We start from the raw sequence: 15,085 nt of genomic DNA on the forward strand, positions 1-15,085 counted from the left end.
GTGAAAGACAGTGCTGTAGGCTTCTCTTCTGAAAACCATTGGTTTGGATTCTGTCTCCTGGTGCTGGTTCAGTTGCTTTCTGGAGACCAACCCACTCTCCAAGGTGCTATGGCAAGAGTTAAGATTGAAAGTGTCTCCCTCTCAAAAAGGGATGGGTAGAGATTTTTTTCCCTTCTTTCAAAGAAGTGAAATGCACTTATTTCTACACTGCCTTGGGATGATTTGTTAAAGATGTGTTTGCACGAAGAAGGCAGCAATATTTTGTAAACATAACAGCTCATGTAAATATTTATTCTCCTCTATAGCAAGAATTTGCTAAAGATTCCTTGAATGGTTTTCTTTCTGCTAGGAAACTCAGGAAATTACAGGTTTATTAGTTTGTTGCATCTGCTGTTTGTTTTGTATGTGCATTTTCTGTTTTGCTTTGCAGGTGTCACCAAAAATGTAATGATTTCAGCTGCACTCTTGCAGTATTTTCCGTTGCTGGCTATGATTTATACCACTTACACCTTAAACTTTATTTTTCACTTTCAGAAATCATCCTTTCATTTTGTCCCATTAAAATTTTGTTCATTACAGACTTAGCTGCCTCCAAGCATGTTCTCTAAAACTCCATCTCAGGTTCTCCATGCAGTTCTTCATAGTCTCCTACACATTACACAACCATATTTTAACAAGAATGTTTCTCTTCTTTCACAGTGATTAGATTTCTGGTGTTCAGTTGTGGGTTTTGCAAGTCTCTGAAAGTATTGCAGTACAAGCTAACAGAGCACATTATTTACTCATTCTGGCCAATGTCATTATCTTTTACTACTCCTGTATATAGTTGGCCATCCTTAAATAAAGGCTGTCAGGTGTCTGGATCTATCCCAGTGTGTCTTGCTTATGTTCAGGATGAAAAGATGCCATTTATTTGAATTCTTAATTGGCTGTTAGGCTCAGGCTTGAGATTTGTGATGAAACTGGAGCTTTCCCTGTGTCCGTGGCAATAGTTACATCCATTAAGATGCTCTGTGCTTACTGTCCTTCATAGCTGTTTCTTGGCAGTTAGTTTGATTATATAATTAAATACTCACTTGAAAGACTGTGACAGATCTGAAAACCTCCATGCCCTAGAGCCATGTTCCAGACTTCTTTCTTTCTCTACTTTTCTCCCTAGTTTGCTTTACAACTGTGGTGTGAAAATGGCCAGACAGACAACACTTTTGAGGATGGGACTTCTACGAGTTCTTTAGGAAATCTGCAGTCTTTGCTGGAGGCTGCACATAATGTTGCACATATTGTAGTAGGATTGGAAACACTGGAGCAAAACACCTGGCATTTGAAAGCACTGGAATCACTGGCTGTGCTTTTCTGCTGTAAGGAAGCCTGATACAGCCACGTTGCACACTACTGTAGTTCAAGAATGTGGATATCTACACACCCTTGCTATGTACCATAGGCTGGTGAATACAACCACCAATTCAATCTGTGCCTGTCCCAAGGTTGTAGAGTAAAACCAGATCCTCACCCAAGTCTGGTCTCCCAGGTGGTGCTTGCAAAATCACTCATACACAGTAGGAATTTAGGGCAGACAAGATAGGTTCTAGAAGTCAGAAGTAGGGGAGTTTTTTGAGGCAGAAGTAGATCTCAGGTAACATTCTATTCCTTTTTGTTGAGTTTGCATATGACCCACATTGCTCCTGAAAAGAGCAGTGTTTCTTCCTGATAATCTGTGGGATCTCAGGCACTGTTTCTTCACTTGAAGCTTAGTCAATTGTGACTTTCAACATTTCTGAGTGCTGATCCTCTTAGACAACAAATGAAAAAGGAATGGTTTGGGAGATGTTGAAAGAGAGCAAAAGGAAATATGAGAAATGGAGAATGTATGCCAAGATAAGAAGGAAGAACAAGAGCAATGACAGATATCTTGGGGAAGGCATTAGTGCTGCAGTTCTCAAAGTGAGAATATTTTATTTCTTTCTGGGGTATGCAGCTGTAACAGTGATCTCCAGGTCATAGACTTGAATATAAAGAAATGTAAGTTTGTGCTCTATAATAAACGAGCCACAAGAAACACAAAATGTTTGATCATATTCTCCTGTCCAAAGCTCTACTTCTAAACTGAATATGTAAGTAGGCATAGGGGAGGGAGGCCTGCAGTCATGTTTTTTTTCTTCTCTTGGGGAAGGTGACAGCAAATGATTCAGTCTGTAGATGCTAGACCCAGCACAGTGGTAGGAAAAAATATTAGTCTGTAGAAGAAGCATGTGCTGAATGTGTACCTGATTTTTGTCTCATGCAGGAAAACTGTGACAAGCCAAAGACAATTCATCGTGAATCATACTGAATCTGTTGTCTGCCAGTTAAGCAAGTGATACAGAGTTGCACTGACTGATCTATAAAGCAATACCAATTAATTTACATCTCTAAAATGATCTGACTGCTTCTTCTTGGTACATTTTTCCAGCTTCTCTCCTCAAAAGAAAATCATTCATCTTTCACTCAGTAATTAGCACAGTGTCATGGTTTAAGCCCAGCCAGCATCCAAGTATCACACAGCCCCTCACTCACTCCCCCACCAGCGGGGTCAGGGAGAGAATCAGAAGAAAACATGTGGGTTGAGATAAAGATAGTTTAATAGGAAAACCACACACACAGGCAAAGCAAAACAAGGAATTAATTCACTCCTTCCCATGGGCAGGCGGCTGTTCAGCCACCTCCGGGAGAGCAGGGCCCCATCACACATAATGGTGACTTGAGAAACACCATCACTCTAAATGTCCCCCCGCACTTTTTCCTTCTTCCCCCACTTAATATCTGAGCATGATGCCACATGGTCTGGAATATCCCTTTGGTCGTTTTGGGTCACTTGTCTCAGCTGTGTCTCCTCCCAGCCTCCCATGCACCCCCAACTTCCTCCCCAGCATGGCAGTACAAAAAGCAGAAGCCTTGGCTCTGTGTAAGCCCTGCTCAGCAATAACAAAAACATCTCTATATTATCAGCCCTGTGCTCAGCACAAACCCAAGACACAGCCCCATACCAGCCAATGTGAAGACAATTAATTCTACCTCAGCCAAAACAAGCACATACAGGCGCTGGAATTTTGGGACATGTCTCAGACCATATTTTGACCATGAAACTTACTGTAATTATAGTCAGGATTTTGCATCCAGTAGTCATCAGTGGAAACACTGCTTGTTACGCTTTTCAGCTGAGCTGGTTATTGCTTAATTGTGGGGCAAAACTGACTGTTGGCAACAATTTAATTAGTTTTTGAATATGAGGTTGCTTTAGGTTGTTTGGAAGAAAAGGGATCATCAAATAAGATATTTTAATATCAAAAAGGTTAATAAAAATTAAAATTATAATTTAATGAAAGATTTTTTCCTAAAAAATGGTCAAGCATGTTTATATCAAGAAAGGAGAAAAATGTAAGCGGATATATGAAGTGATTATATTAAAACTTGAGAGGCTAGGCAGAAAATTTTCACATGCATACATGATTTGATATGATCAAAATCTTTTTATGGACTAAGGGGAATCCATTTTATACACTGAGCTAATCATTTATGGTTTATCTAATTAGTTTTGACTGTTTAATGGAATTATATAATATTATGGAATATTATATCTTACACATAAACTTCCTATTAACCTCCCCTGCTGTTTGGTGTATTCTCTCCCTTCCAGTACTTCCCCAGGTCTTAGAATTGAATACTCAGTCTTTCTCAAGGCTCAGATTTTCTCAAGAAGAGATTTTAACAGTAGTTGTCATCTTGGTTTCTCAGTCTTCTCTTTCATTTTGGAGTCTATTTGAAACTACTTTTTTTGTATTTTCTTAAGATTGCTTAGTTGCTGTTTCTCACCACTTCTCAAGCAAAGTTTGGGAATGGCATGTTGCCCTCAGCCCAGTTACCCTGGAGGGTACAGTGACAGTGTAGGGGTGCCAGTCCCTGGCCTCAGGTTTTCCCAGGGTGGAGCCAGTGTAGGGGGCCCAGACACATGGCCACCAGGCATTTGCTGCCAAGGATAAAACCAGCACTCACCAAGACAGGGCCAGACACGTCCTGAGAGCCTGCACAGCTCTGAGCCAAACCTCTGGCCCTGTGCTAATCATGGCAAACCCACTGTTTTCCAGACTGCAGAACAGGCCTTCCCAAACATTGCTCTTGCCATTTTTACCAACTCAAAAGGGAAGTCTTTCAAGACTTCATGAGAAAGAGCTTATCTCTGTGTGTGTTTGCAATGTTGGATCCTTAATACTTAGTACTGCTGCCACATAAAAAGATTGCATAATGCTGCGGCTCCCTAAAATATTTATCAGTGTGAGAATGTGGTCCTTTGTGTTCAGAACAAATGTACTTTGATATTTTTAAATTATTTAAAAACTTTGCAGGAGTGAATCATAAATCTTATCATATATTCTGACACTGGTTTTCAATGTGTAACTGTCTTTCCTGAGAACTCACATTAAGAATAGAAGTGAAGAGTGAATGCTAAAAGCTATGGTTTTTCAGAGGTCAAATTTGAGAGAGGTAAGAAGGGATGCAGCCTCATTCATTGCTATATTCACCTAGACTCAATTAAGACCTGCATATAAGCATATACGTGTGCTTTATTAAATGAATGTGATACATCTCTAACCCCTATAATTTTTAACACAAAGAATATTAAAACAAACTGGGAAAATTATGGAATTTATTGCTTTTTAAATTGCTCTAAATATAGTAAAGTGTAGTACAATCTGGTAGACTGAAACCAGTAACCCTTGGCATGAATGTACATTTATAAAGCCAGACTTTGAAACCTTGTTTTCTTGTGACTATTGCTGTGAAGGCCATTCTGCATTAATAACTTTTTAGCTTTTATTCTTTTTTTTTTTTTTTTTAATGTATTGCATCGCATGAAAACAGACTTTAAAGTTTTATAAGTTCGTTTCACTGTGCTATAATCAATTTAGGAAACTTCAGTCAAAATAATCCCGCATTCTGAGGCTTCATTGAAAACATCCAGCACAGGACAAAATTTTTTTCACTGAATGACACCAAGCAGGTAGAATTTCTAGTGTGATTTTTTTTAGTAACTTATTTTCCTCTTGTGTTTTCAGACTATGGCACCATTAAGAAAGTACTTGCCCCAATGAACCAGACTTCAAGCAGCTGCCTGCTTGAGGAAATTGAACTCCTGCCGAAAAGTCAGCGAGAGCCCATCAGGAGCCTTCAGATCCTGCACAGCCAGAGTGTCCTTTTTGTGGGCCTTCAGGAACATGTGATTAAGGTCCCCCTGAAGAGATGTCTCTTTTACAAAACATACAGGTATGAAGAATCAGCTATCTTTATTTGACTGGAGAAAAATACATGCAGGGGATTGCAGAAAAATGGGAAGGATAAATGACTGCAAGAAGAAATCCAAATTAATTGTCTCTCTCAGCAATGACTTCCTGTCTACAGCGTTTATCAGAACTGTCTGACCACTTGTACTAACTTTTTAGGACTAGGTGAGGCTCTCAAAGAATTATATTCACATTGAAGTGTCGTTATGCAGATTCTGAGTTGTGAAGTGAAAGAGTAAGAAATGTTTTATATAGAAAACAGTTATCTGGTAAAGTGCAATATAGCTGCTGGTTTAATATATTTAAAGCTTGTGACTTGGACAAATTGAAGGGGGTTTTTTGTTTTTTGTTTTGTTTTGTTTTTTTTTTTTAAGCTGTATTATAACTGAGTAAACAATGTCTCTGTGGATTCAGAAAAAAAAGTGGGTTGGATGAACTGAGAATTAAAAGTATTTGGAAAAGTGGCTATTTAGAGGCAGTGTTGGATCAGCAAACTGTAATAAATATAAATATGCTACTAGGTAAAAGGGCTATGCAGCTGACAGGTATTCAAAGAGGATAACTTACAAATTATCACTTGGTTCTAGGCTGTATTATGATAGTGAAGGAATTTAAAGTTCAGCACACAACTTTTTCAGTAGGCTATCTGAAAATACATCTGGGTTGCAAAACATGCTATTCAAGATTGTTAATTTATTCTCGTTAGTTGTATCTTCCCTTTCATATGTGTGGTCCTGGTAATTCAGTACAATTGTTTTATGTTACATCACATAGACACTGAACCAGCCATGAGGTTTTGAGAACTGTGACAGAGGCATTTGGTTGGTCTTTTAGCTTGTTTTAGCTTCATCTTGTTTAACATATATTCCTTTGAAAAGCTGGCCTGTTAAAGGAGGGAGAAAGGCTTCCAGTTGTCTTTCTTGCGTTGTCTTTCACAGAGACATTATTTGTGCAGCAGAGATGTTACACCTCCCATAAAAGGCAGTGTGACCATTTGCAGGTAGAGACATTTCTGGCTGTCAGAGGGACCACACAGTTGGTCACAGCAGGGAAGTGACCACAGGATACAGGTGTGGTAGAGCTGTGGCTTAGTGATAGTGGAAGGACATTTCCAAGGGACCTGGCTCACCATGGGGATTGGTACCATGCAAGAAGCCAGTGAAAGGCTACTGGGTTGAGAACAAGACTGAAGGAAAAGTTGTGCCCTAGAAAACAAGCAGACCAGGGGAGGGAAGAATTCTACTTCTTACAGTTCTTTACCAGCCCTTTTGTTGTTTATGCTGTCTTATGTAGCATATTTTTGGCATTTTCTTTTGAAACAGAAGAACACTTGAAGCCCCATTGGAAGTCCTGCCAAGCTTACTTTAGGGAAAAGTTGTATATGGGCAAGTCTCTGCTTCAAGCTTTTTGTTGGTTTAGTGGCCTACCTATGACCAAGTTTCAATTTCCTTGGAAGTTTCATCTTTCCTCAGTTCAGTGAGTTGAAAAAGGATGTGTGCTGGTATTTACATCAAGCCTGCAGTCCACTTTGGACATTTCAAGGCTGGAGCCTCATTTTGTTTTCAGTGAGGTGTGAATGCCCAAGGTCCCTGGTACCTCTGCTTCTTTCAGGACAATTCCCAAGGAATGGCAATGTTATTCCAGCTGCAGGGCCCAAACATGCTTCTGCCCTCGCAGGTTAGGACTGCTGCTTCAAATCACAGACCCCATGCATGGCTGCAGGCTATTCATTCCTCTCCCTTTAATTGGGCTTTAATTGTCTAACTTTTAGAATGCCTTTTAGAACAAAAGAAAACAAACCAAAAAAATGGTGCCTTTCCCATTTTACTGAGCAAAATGGTAGTTAAATGCCTCAAATACTGCTCAGATGATAATTTATTCCTCTTCCCAGATGTGTATGAAGTCTCATCTTCCAGTGGAATGACTTATTTAAAAGGAGATAAAATGATTCCTTGTGGGGTTTTTCAATCATGTCTTTTGTAGTTGTATGACTTCTCTTGTAGTAATTAAATATTCATTGCACCAAAAGACTTGCCATCCTTGCTTTCTTCTTGGTTAAAGAGTTCACCAGCAATTCTAGCTCTGTTTTGTGAAAAAGGATAGGATTTACAGATGTGATCCAGATGAAAAAAGGAATTTCCTTGTCATCTATCATTAGGGACTCAGGTTATTTGGACAATGCAGATGTAATCTTTCTCTCACCTATAATTAACTTTTGGTTTGACTAGTTTTTTTCCTGGCTTATGGTGGATCTTTTTTTTTTTTTTGCATGTGGATAGAGTATGAGGACATTTCTTGGGGTTGTACATTTCTCCAGGCATTGAAGCATCTTAAACTTGCTCACTGCATTGCTGGGTGCTTTAATACTCACATTCTTCTGTTACTATTACTAACTATTGTTGCTAACTATTACTTCTATACTATAGCAATGGGTAAACAGAGTGATGGGTAAACCTTACCTAAGGTAATGCCTTGAAACATTGTGGGGGGTTTTTTGGATTATTTAAATTTTATTTATTCACATTTATCATGCTTAGGGCTGTATAACTGTGCCAAAGCTACATCCTGAAATTCCATCAATGATAACTAGAGTCTTCACCAGATCAAGGACATGTACTCTTCAGTATCTACTTCACGTAATTATCGAGGAATAGGGCATGCTAGTGTACGATTAACAGTCTTAAAAAAGCCAAAAGGTTGAAGGTGTGCTACCTCACCTGCTCTGTCTTTTTGTGTAAATGGCAGAGTGCTCAGTGTCTAGTCTTATCTAATTTCTTTGTTTAGGTTTATTGCTGGGCTTTCAGACAATACAACTTCAGTCCCTCTGTTGAGCAGACTCTTTCATGAGCTAATATCTCAGTGTCCAGATAAATTTCTTGAGATTGTCAGTTTTAATTTTTTTTCATTATCCTTTGTTTCATCTTCCCACAGTAGCCTCTAAAGCATGGTTATTGCTTTTATTTGTAGTTTATTATGTCTCCTTAATAATCACTCCAATATGCTGTGCATATCATAAGTCTGTTCCTCCAGCACTTTCCAGTGGTGGTGGAACCCTGTGACATGCTGCTGCCTCTGACAGACATTCCCTCTGCTTCAGCACACTCACTCTGGTCATGACTCTACTCCCATAGACACTGTTAACAAAGGCCTTTGAAAATATATTTGGGGACTAATTTTTTTTGAGCTGGTTTTTGGTTGTTTTTTTTTGGTGTTTTATGTGCTGTTTGCTGCACTTTATTACTGTGACAGCAGACCTTACCACAGGTATAACCTGTTGTCACACCCATAGTTCGGGTTGCTCATTTCTTTCCATTGTGCCACAATGTTTCCATCATTCCTGAGTTGCACATGCTAGTTATTTTGATTGCCAGTTTCCAAATAATACATGGAGGGGGGCAGGTGGAGCGTATCTCATACAGAATTCTGCCAATGTCAGACTGGTTTTGAACACCCTGTTTGTCATAATCATGCTGGTTTCAGGAGTCATCTAGAGAAAAGTCATTTGGGACATGTCACTACTTTGGAGAATCAGTTCTCCCGAAAACACTGCCATCTTCAAGTTGCAGACAGCAGCAGGGCAGTTCACTTCTCCTTGGGGAAAATCCTTAAGGTTTGATCAGGTTATTATCACCTGGATATTGCAATTCACACGTTTATCAAACTTCTACAGAAGTCCGTCAACGTTAGTCACTGGAGCTGTTTTCACTGTGAATTCTCCATCTCTCTGTACTTCTTCAGAGTTGAGTAGGCCAAGCATGAAGCCCAACTGACTTTAATATATCTGCTAATTAAATATAATGTGAGATAAATAGAATACTTATCATGAGAAGATAACTATTAAACTGTCTAAAATTTCAGTGTCTGCAGTTTGAAGGCTCTATGCATCTGTAATAAGGAAAAAGATTTGTAGTACGGGGGTAGAGACTCTGTCCCCTGAAACAAAGAAACCGTCAACTTTCTTTTATTGGCAGCTGTAGCCTTCAAAGGCAACCCCGCATGGCAGTAATTTTTCTGAGGCAAATTTGTCAAAGTTATACTTTGTACTGGAGTTTTCACTGCATTAGTTCTGAAAGGACAATGGAAGGTGACATCAGCCCAATGTTCTTTAAAATCTTAACAAGCAAGGGTCAAGGATTGGTATTTCACAGCCTTGAAAGGCTTGAAAACTAATCTTACTATGATGTTATGTCTAAGTAAATAAATTGTGCCATCTGCCTAAAGCTGTACAAATAGTGACTTCTCTGACATAAAAAGACCCCCAACTTCTGGAAATTTTTGAGTATTGTTTTTTACAATATATGCCTAAGATACTACTGGGTCACAAGGTTGTCTTGCTAAGTAATGTTACTATAGCTATTCTGCTGCAACTAACTTTTTGCTCTTTGAACTTCTTTATTCTTATTTTGGTGCCTCTGTGAGCCATCAGTTAAGCAATCTGTACATACAAAAAAGAAAACTCTATCAGCACAGTGCTAAAAAGGGTACTGAATTAACTAACAGAAGAAAACAATATACTTTATTTCATTCCTAGAACTCCAGCAATATTACTGGATTAAGAATTTCAACCACTTTTGCATTCCTTCATTTTGCCCCAGCTGCAGATTTTGCATCCTCAGAAGTACTCTCACACTCAGTAGGAACCTGTCTCTGATAATAAATACTCTATAACATTAAACAGTAAAATAATTATTCCTATATAATGATACTCTACAAGTTAATAACAAGTATGTGGTCTAAACCATTACTAGGTGTCCTGAAGATCTTGCCAACAAATGGAATTGAAATTGCTATTTGGAAATAATCATTCCAAAGTAGTTATTTTTGGATATTCAGGTGGATTTCCTGATTTTAAAATATGCAGGCTTTATTCCAGTTTAAATATGAGAAATCCGCTGCTGCATTATAATGTCAGAACCTCATGAGGACTGATCTGAATTAGTGATTCCATAGTAATATTCCAGAATCAGAGTCCTCATAAATTTCCCAGACTGGGATAAATCATACTCCTGTCTTCAAGACTAGATTACAAGCATGTATTGAAAATGGCAATTCTTTTCTTGGGTATTACATATACTGAAAAATTATCTTCAGTTTAGTTTGCAAGGATGTAAGTAAACCAGATGGACTCAACTACATATATGCAATTCAGATTTTATTAGTAGGATATTATTTTAAACAAAAAAGGGACCTAACAAAGAAAAATTTAAAGCAGGAGTGTGGTTTTCATAGGTCATGATGTAATTAATTTTGTTGCTTTAAAAAATATTAAAAGACCCAGGAATTCTAAGTTCGGTGTGTTTACTCTTAGTAACTGTAGGTGCTTACAGGAAAGTTCAGGAAGTGGGGGTTGGATGAGTTGGTAGTGAGGTGGATTGTGAAATAGCTGAATGCCAGCTCTCAGTGGATTGTGATCAGTGTCACAGTCTAGTTGGAGGCCTGCTGGTATCTCCTAAGGGTCGATACTGGGCCAAGTACTGTTTAACTTACTCACCAATGACCTGGCTGAAGGGGCAGATGCCTCCTCAGCGAGTTCCCTGATGACACAAAGCTGGAGGCGAGGCCGATACCCCAGAGGGCTGTGCAGCCCCTCAGAGGGACCTCGACAGGTTGCAGAGATGGGCAGAGAGGAACCTTCTGAAATTCAACAAGGGCAAGTGCAGGGTCCTGCACCTGGGGAAGAATAACCCCAGGCACTAGTACCGGCTGACCTGCTGGAAAGCAGCTTTGAGGAGAAGGACCTGGGGGTCCTGGTGGACAAGTTATCCATGGGCCAGCTGTGTGCCCTGGGGGCCAGGGAGGTCAGTTGAATCCTTAGGTGCATTAGGAAGAGCATTGCCAGCAGGTCGAGGGAGGTGATCTGCCTCTCTGCTCTGGTGAGGCCGTGTCTCGAGTGCTGTGTGCAGTTCTGGGCTCCTCAGGACAAGAGAGACTTGGAGCTCCTGGAGCGGGTCCAGCAGAGGGCAACAAAAATGAGTAGGGACTGGAGTGTCTCTTTTATGAGGTGAGACTGAGGGAGTTGGACCTGTTCAGCCTTGAGAGGAGAACACTGAGAGGTGATTTATCAATGTATGTAATCAATGTACATTGTGTATTTTCAATGTATATCTGAAGGGAGGGCGTCGAGAGGATGGAGTACACGCTCTGAAAGTTGTCCTTCACATTTGATTCATATAGAGTCACTTGGAAGCATCAACATTCAGTGAATTATGTGTTATAAACAACTTTTATACATAAATTTCAGATTCCATATTTGATGGAAGGAGCTTGTAGGTTTAAGGCTGGTTTTCTCAGAAATGTTGAAAGGTTGAATGGTATCTAAATATATTTTGACTATATTACAAAAATTAAAATAAGAGGAAGCAATGGTAGTCCGCTCAGAGTGTCTGAGATGATTAAAGGATTTGACTTTTCTTACCAGTACAGGTAAGGGTTAAGCAGTATTCTGAATATTTGACATGCATCTTAGTTTGAGCTGCTATGGCTTTTATAAGTTGTGTCCCTACCATTTATGTTCTTCTGCATCATTCATCTGTATCTTTGGATGCCTGTTCTTCATTGCACACACGTATATATGTATATAGCTACAAAACCAGTAGTAATGAAATGATATAGTATGACTGATAGGTACCTTTGTCTGCTATCAGATTCATGTATTCATTCAGAAATGGATAGAACTGTGCATTTGGAACATGAGATAGGCTTATAGCTTCAGTTTTGTGTTCAAATTTGCAGTGATGAATCTGTCTTCTGCAAAATAAGATGGTGACCCTGGTTCAGTTCCTGGTATACAAAGTGTCAAATCACATTTAATGGTAATTGGGACTCTGCAGGCATAGATATTTCAGTGGAAATTATTGAAAGGGTCAGGAGACTGTTCTTCAAAATGCTGTGTATAGGTAAAGACAGAAAAATGTTTCTTGAACAGTCTTAGAAGATGCACCTCTTGCACTTATATATATTGTATGAATAAAATGTTAGAGCTCAAGAGGATACCTGATTATATGGGGATATATTCTCCCCCTCTTTAAAAATCTCTTTGAAATTAATGGTATTATGATACAGCTTTTAAACTGAAGGAGGGTTTTTTTTGTACTTTGGAACACACATAAATTCTTTTTAGTCTAAAACTGTATGGGATTTTTAATATATTTTGCTCTGAATGATATTCAATTCTGCCTTACTTTCTGACTCAATGAATCATCTCAAATATAACTGAAGTAGAACAGTTTTGCTGGCCTACTTGATGATAATTATGAAATAGCTGAAGAAATGACCTGCTTTTACTGACTTGCTTTAGAGTGAGGGGGTTTACGGTTTTGTTAGTAGTCAGTCAGAACTCATGGCTGAGGTGTTGCACCACTGTCAGTAGGCACACTGAACCATCACTGCCAAATGAGTGCCTTGCAGGAGACACACTCTGCTACCTATCATTTACGTTCAGTAAAAAATACGAAGTGACAACACAGAGCAAAATTAGAATCAGTCAGGAGAAGCCGAAAGCTGTTGAATGTTTTTGCAGAGAGTGCTGACTCCACTAAGATGCGTAAGTAGCATCAAGAGTCTTCGAATTAACCAGTTTAATTTTATTCCTGAATTTCCTTCCTGCACAAAATTGACAGTTTTAGCAGTGCTGAGACAAATCATGCGAAGTCTTAGAGATGTGGGCCGGTGCCTGCTGGGATTAACAAACAAAACATTCATTCTCTGCTGAAATTGAGATGTAAGGTTTACTTCTTGAGTATACCTGTCTCTATACTAGAGACAAGACGACAAAATGTATTATCCAGCTCTGCTACTTGCGGTGTGACAGTCTGAAAGGGCCCTGTCAAATGAAAGACCTAATACCTCCTTTATTTACCTAATTTTTTCAACAGCAGCACCTAAAATGGCTTTAATTTAGACAGAGATTTGGGAGGAAAAGGAGATAAAGATGTGTAGTGGTATCTGCTTCTTGACTTTCCTTACTTACATAAAATTGACATAAATTTGACAGCCATGTTGTATAGTTTCTTTTGTTATTTCATGCACACATTGGAGCTGTTTCTCTTACTGCTGTCGCTTGGGAGAGAGATTCATTAAAAATTAGTTAAAACAGTATGAAATTTTCCTAAGGACACATAATTGCAAGTTAAGAATAGTCCCTTTAAATTTCACATTTCAAATAGAAGTTCTGATATTTTCATACTTACAAGCTTTATTCTATCTGATTTTTTATCTGTTAGCTTCTTTTGTTATCTGTTTCTTTATCTAGGCATAGTAGATAAAAACAATTAGCTGCTGTTATTCACACATTAAATCAAAAGAATCATCCCTTGAAGGAAAGAAAATGGTTTTAGAAGGTGGCATAATTAGGCAGTACAGATAAAAACTTACCCTCATATTACCTGACTAATTTTAAAGAAATTATATCCACTTTTCAGAGATATTGGTGATCTGAAAAAATAAATAAGAAAACCCTCTGAGATGTGATGCAGGGGGAAGAACAGAAAAGAATTGTTGTGCCAATACCTGAGAACAGGGCAGCTATTTAAGCCAGGTCCTGCCACATTTCATGAATATGTCTGACATGGTAAACTGAAAGAGGTTGATGATACTGAACTGCAGTTTAGTAGTGGTTTGGTTTTTTTTTTTCTGTCTGAATATAAGATATAAAAAATTAAACTTTTTACAATATGAGACTTAGATGTAATAATGACTGGGACATTGAATTAGCATGTTAGTAAAAAAACCCCAGCAAAACTAGAGTTTCTCATGTGAAGAATATTTCTCTGACAAAATTTCTTGTTGCTTTGTTTGGAATAGTACATATGCCTAGAGGACTAATTTCTGTATTGTAGTGTAAAGAGAAAAATTATTGAAGAACGGTAATGCCTCTGATTTGTGGTTGAAGTTATCCTCTTGTCATCTGCATGAGGTTAGCTGAGTTAATAACTTCTTAAAATCATAGTTTTCACTTGGTCAATGGATCTTCTTAACAAATTATGAAAAGATTCACCTCATTTTACCTTTCCATAGAGCACTCCAGACCTGGTCAGCTACTGAACCCCATTCAGTGTTCACAGAGTGATCAAACATGCTTTGTCCTAGCAGTAGAAGAACTTTTTTTTCCATGAAACTAGGATCTGTTCTGATACCATAAAATTGTAAGGACAGTCAAAATGTGTTTCTAGCACCTTGCTTGAAACTTCTGAGTAACACGTAATGAAAGGTGCAAGCCATTTTGATTTGCTTGAATGGAAGGTAAAGTGAGAACAAAAGCAAAAGAGGAAATGGGGTCTAAGAGCAGAGTGGGAGAAGGATCAGCTTACTCCCCCAAAAGAGTGAGTATGGTTCTAAGTGAAGGGATACTGGCTTTGAAATATTTTTGTTTTTAATAAAAAGTTTCTAAAGCATCATAACTGCATTATAAGTATGAACACTTTGAAGTTAGAAAAGCGAACACTTCAGCTTTGAGGCGTAAGTTCTCATTTCAATGTTATCACTGCTGACATTGCCAGTTGTGCATTATGTCAGCCTTTAATTTGTTTTTTTACTCTTTTCTCATAAAACACATGCTTTATCAGAGTTACTCGGAAGGAGAATACTGGACATCATGTCTTGCAAACACTGCAAGACACTTAAAATCTTCCTTAATTTGCATTAATGTTCCTTCTTACTTTATAGATAATTAAATGGAAACATGTGTAGCCTGAGTTCCAAAAGTGCTCACAGCTGCCAGAAGCATCAGTGGGAACTCTCTTCTGAAGAGTGAATTTTCTAAACCAAAAGCT

The 15,085-nt window shown here is 38.5% G+C and overlaps 1 protein-coding gene across 15 annotated transcripts in view; it reads left to right on the forward strand.

Moving 5' to 3' along the window:
- Positions 1 to 15,085, forward strand: part of SEMA5A (semaphorin 5A) — a 318,019-nt gene that overhangs the window by 219,446 nt on the left and 83,488 nt on the right. For all 15 annotated transcript variants that reach the window (XM_069004052.1, XM_069004056.1, XM_069004053.1 and 12 more), the window contains one exon: positions 5,091 to 5,298. In XM_069004052.1, coding sequence (XP_068860153.1) covers positions 5,091 to 5,298 — 208 coding nt within the window. The remainder of the gene's footprint in view (positions 1 to 5,090; positions 5,299 to 15,085) is intronic.

Source organism: Aphelocoma coerulescens, chromosome 2 (genome assembly GCF_041296385.1).
Source record: "Aphelocoma coerulescens isolate FSJ_1873_10779 chromosome 2, UR_Acoe_1.0, whole genome shotgun sequence".
Taxonomy (NCBI): Eukaryota; Metazoa; Chordata; class Aves; order Passeriformes; family Corvidae; genus Aphelocoma; species Aphelocoma coerulescens.